At 58.9% G+C, this 3,960-nt stretch overlaps 1 protein-coding gene across 1 annotated transcript; it reads left to right on the top strand.

Moving 5' to 3' along the window:
* Positions 1-1,536: 1,536 nt before the first annotated feature.
* Positions 1,537-3,691, top strand: N657DRAFT_654443 (p53-like transcription factor; the record flags this gene model as incomplete). The annotated part of the gene is made up of 3 exons (XM_062794506.1): positions 1,537-1,577; positions 1,911-2,099; positions 2,188-3,691. The coding sequence occupies 3 exons, from the start codon at positions 1,537-1,539 to the stop codon at positions 3,689-3,691; spliced, it is 1,734 nt and encodes a 577-aa protein (XP_062649724.1).
* Between the last annotated feature and the right edge of the window lie 269 nt (positions 3,692-3,960).

Consider the following 3,960-nt stretch of genomic DNA (forward strand, 5'->3'; position numbering starts at 1 on the left):
CGACGAGGCTGCGGACACGCAGCCCTCTAGATTTAGCGCCTCAACGCTGCGCCGTTTAAGGCAGCCGTCCTTCTTTGATCAGTCGAATCCAATGCCCCGCCCTTCCCGATCCTCGCGCCAGGGCCTGACTCCTGCATGCACTTTCGCTGGACATGATCTGACGGGCCAGGGCTTGCATTTCAATGCCCCTCGCTCCCTGCGATTGCGCTCAGCAGCACGGGACGCCGAGAATCTTGTTCGCCGTTTGCTGCCGTCCTCATCCCCGGCCTAGCAACAAATGTCGGCTGAACCGTTCATGCTCAGAGAACGGGACCAGGCGGCATGCCCCGAGGCACGCGTGCAAGATTGGGGTGGACCTACATAAGCCATGGTCGCATCCCGATGTTGAAGTGCGTCTGCAGAACCCTGCTGAGGTTGCTGTTGCTGTGGATGCTTGCTTCTGGCCACACCCTATGATGGCCGACTCACAGCGCAATGTACCCCTGCAGGTGCAGCAGTACCTCGTTGTACTGGATGTACATGAGATGCTGGCCCCGACGTTAGGGCAGCCCTGCTCGAGGCACTGGCTGGTAGGCTGGGGTGAATATCCCTATCATACATTTCTGTCTGTCTGATCAGAAGAAGCAGCTAAACGGCATCAGCAAAGCAAACAGCTTTTGTTATTATTTCCTACTCCCCAGTCACTTGGTTTCCGTCCCATTCAAGGACCCCTATCTTTTTTTTCATTCGTCTCGCCCCCACCACGCCTTCTCTTCGCCTTCGGTCCCGTCTCTCGACCGCTCTGCCATTGAGGCCGGTCGGCGGTCTGCAGCCTGTTGCTAATTGCGCCACAGTTCCATTTCCGGCGCCGCATTCACTCGCCGGTTCCCTTGAAGACACATCCAGAATATGTGCTCCTCCAGCTCAGAGGCATTTCCAGTCTGCCGCAGCATCATCATCTTTCTTCAGGTTTTCTCACTACGAACTCTGCAACATACGTCCAAGGGCGAGGCAGAAGGACGGCGGAAGTTGGGCAGAACATGGCAAGACTGATCTAACAGGTGCGATTTATAGCAGGATTTCATCGAGCCCTCGCCTCCCTCTGGCTCCGGGCTGGACTACCTCGATATACCGGCGCCAACTGACATGTGGTGCGTAAATTGCCCCTTATTTCCATCTGGACGGCCTTCCTTGTACCATTCAATTCTGTACGGTGGGGAGGACCCGACCTTCTCAAGAACAGGAACCCTCCATCCGCACTTACACCCTTGGTACCCTACCATGAGCCCTTTAACGGCCCTCCGCACTTATCTCCACCTCGGGGCACATCACCCACCTCATCCTTCAAGATCCGAGATCTGGTTGCAAGTGCAAGTATAAGGCCCCTTGCACCATGCTTTAGTCGTCCACTGGCTCCTTTTCTCCTCGCTAGCTGGCGTTCGCGGCATATCATACTGCTGGGCCCACCCTTCTGCGTTTTGGTGGTGGCCTTGTCAGCATCGCTGCTGCCGTTGCTGTTGCCGAATTTCTTTGCGTCGATCACCGCGCGAGTTAGAAATGGGTGCTCGCTCCGGGCGTGTTACCTGGGATCGATCGCTGTGAGCCCTGCTCCCGCGCCGTTGCCGCATGCGTCAAGCTCGCTCTTCCGATTGCTGCTAAGGCTGCTGCTGCGACACCCCTGCAAAACACAGCGTTGTGCAATGGTATGACGGTCTCTTCCGTCCTACCCGCCAGCATTCCGAGTTGCACAGGGCCAGCAATGGCAGCACAGCGTCAAGCCACCCGGGCGTGGCACAACGAACGATGTCCCACACCCGCCCCCTCATCCTTTCTTCTCGCCCCGCGGCGCGGCCCCCTCCCCACTTCCCCCCCCCCCTTCGTCTCGCATGACGCTGGAGTGTGGCCGGTTACTAACTCGAATTCGCCTATAGCTTTAGCCAGGGCTCCACTACGTCCCTGTCAACAATAGAAACGCCCACTCAGCCTTCCTCATATCTGAGTCTAATCCAACCGGTACCCCAGCCGCCCGTCACGCCGTACTCTACTGAAGGCGGCCACTTTTATACCTCCGCTCCCCCCGTCTTCCGCGGTCTGGACGTCAGGCCTCGACTGGGCTCCAAGTAGGTAGCACACACCAACAACTCCATCGTCGTTATGATCTCCCTGTCCCATGGCGCACCCTTTCCCCCACGTCGCTTACAGCGGTAGCAGTAGCACGACCAGCCGGGGCATGGCACATGCCCATCGGTCCACAACATTGCCGCATCCAGGGGCACATCTGAGTGTGCGAGACGTTTACACATCGGCTACGCCCGCCTTTAGGAGGCCGGACCATCACATCCAACGCTCTCCATCCTTCTCCGGCATACGACGCCATAACCCTCTCTCACCAACCAGCACACCGGCCGCGTACGGATCCGTCAAGATGGATACGGGGTACTCTGGGACCAAGACCCAGCCAAGCATCCCGCCTCTGGTTTCCATGACCTCGCTCGGCCATCTCTCGTACGCCGACGCGTCGGCCACCCCCATCAAAGTGGATATAAGCGGCGTCATCGACAAGGGTTTCTTCGTCGCCGATGGCGAGTGGACATGTTACCGGCGCAATTACTTCTCGTGCGTCTGCTCCTTCTCGCTGGCGCCCATGCTGCACAACACACCCATCCATTTTCAGCCGACGGGATCTACGCAAGCGTACAGCGTCTATGGTTTCGCCATGTGCATCTCGGCTGTCGTGTCCGACAACGACAGCCACACCATCGAACTGGTTCAGCATACGCCAAAGCGGGACAAGGGACCGATTGCCAAGCCCGAGAAGCAGCGTCTGTCGCCGAAACCGCCGCAGGCCACTCATCACCCTCTTAGCAGCCTCTACGCGGGCCCGGACGGCAGTCTGGCATCCTCAAGATACGAGCAGGGCGGCTTCGGACAGCCCCAGCAGAGCTCGGCGCCGACCGAGTACACGTTTGAGCGCATCCAGTTCAAGCAGGCGACGGCCAACAACGGCAAGAGAAGGGCGGCACAGCAGTACTACCACCTCATTGTCGAGCTGTGGGCCGACGTCGGCCAGCAAGGAGGCTCCGACCCGTGGGTTAAGGTGGCATACCGGAAATCCGCCAAGATGATCGTGCGCGGGCGCTCCCCGGGTCACTACCAGTCAGAAAGGAGGGGGAGCACGAGCAGCGGGCCCGGCGGCTCAGGCGGTGGTAGCATCGGCGGCGGCGTCTACTCTACGGGCATGCTCGGGCCCGGCGAGTACGCGCCAAGCTCGTCCATGATGGGAGGTGGAGGCTACGGGCAGCACTACGACTCACGCTCCGGCGGCTACGGCGGAACGAGGCACCATCACGAGCAGCTGACCATGGACGGTATGATGTCGGCCGAGGAAGTCAAGGCCATCACAGACACCAAGGCATACCAATACTACCCGGCGACCCTCTACGAAGGTGAGCAGGACCCGAGACACCACCAGCAAGTCGAGCTGTTCTCGCACCCGCGGCACGACGTCACCGCGAGTGGCGCGACAAACTCGATGAGCGCAGTTTTTGACCCAACCAAGGTCAAGTCCGAGATGGAGAACGGGCTGCCAAGCCTGTTCTACCATGGAGGGCCGTACTACTCGCAGCGGTGCGGGCGCTTCGAAGGGAAGGCGACGTCTAACGGCCAGTACCCGACACTGATTCCACCGCCCTCGACGATGAGCATGACCTGATGCGACGAAGGGGGATGAAGACTCATTCGCGCAATTCGGTCATTACATACATTGTCACATTACGGCCACAACGAATCCCTACAACCGTCTTTCATATCTGCGATGCATTTGCGGCCTAACGAGCCGACGGGATACAGGCAGGGACTGCAAAAGCCATTGGGAGAACAGAAGAAGTTATGATTCAGCATGCGACGGGAAGGGAATATGGCACACACAAGTCTTGATTTACGCCTCTCGTCTTGTCTTGGCTGACTTGTGCGCGATGGGAT

The sequence above is a fragment of the Parathielavia appendiculata genome (genome assembly GCF_033297405.1).
Source record: "Parathielavia appendiculata strain CBS 731.68 unplaced genomic scaffold N657scaffold_3, whole genome shotgun sequence".
In the NCBI taxonomy this organism is placed as follows: Eukaryota; Fungi; Ascomycota; class Sordariomycetes; order Sordariales; family Chaetomiaceae; genus Parathielavia; species Parathielavia appendiculata.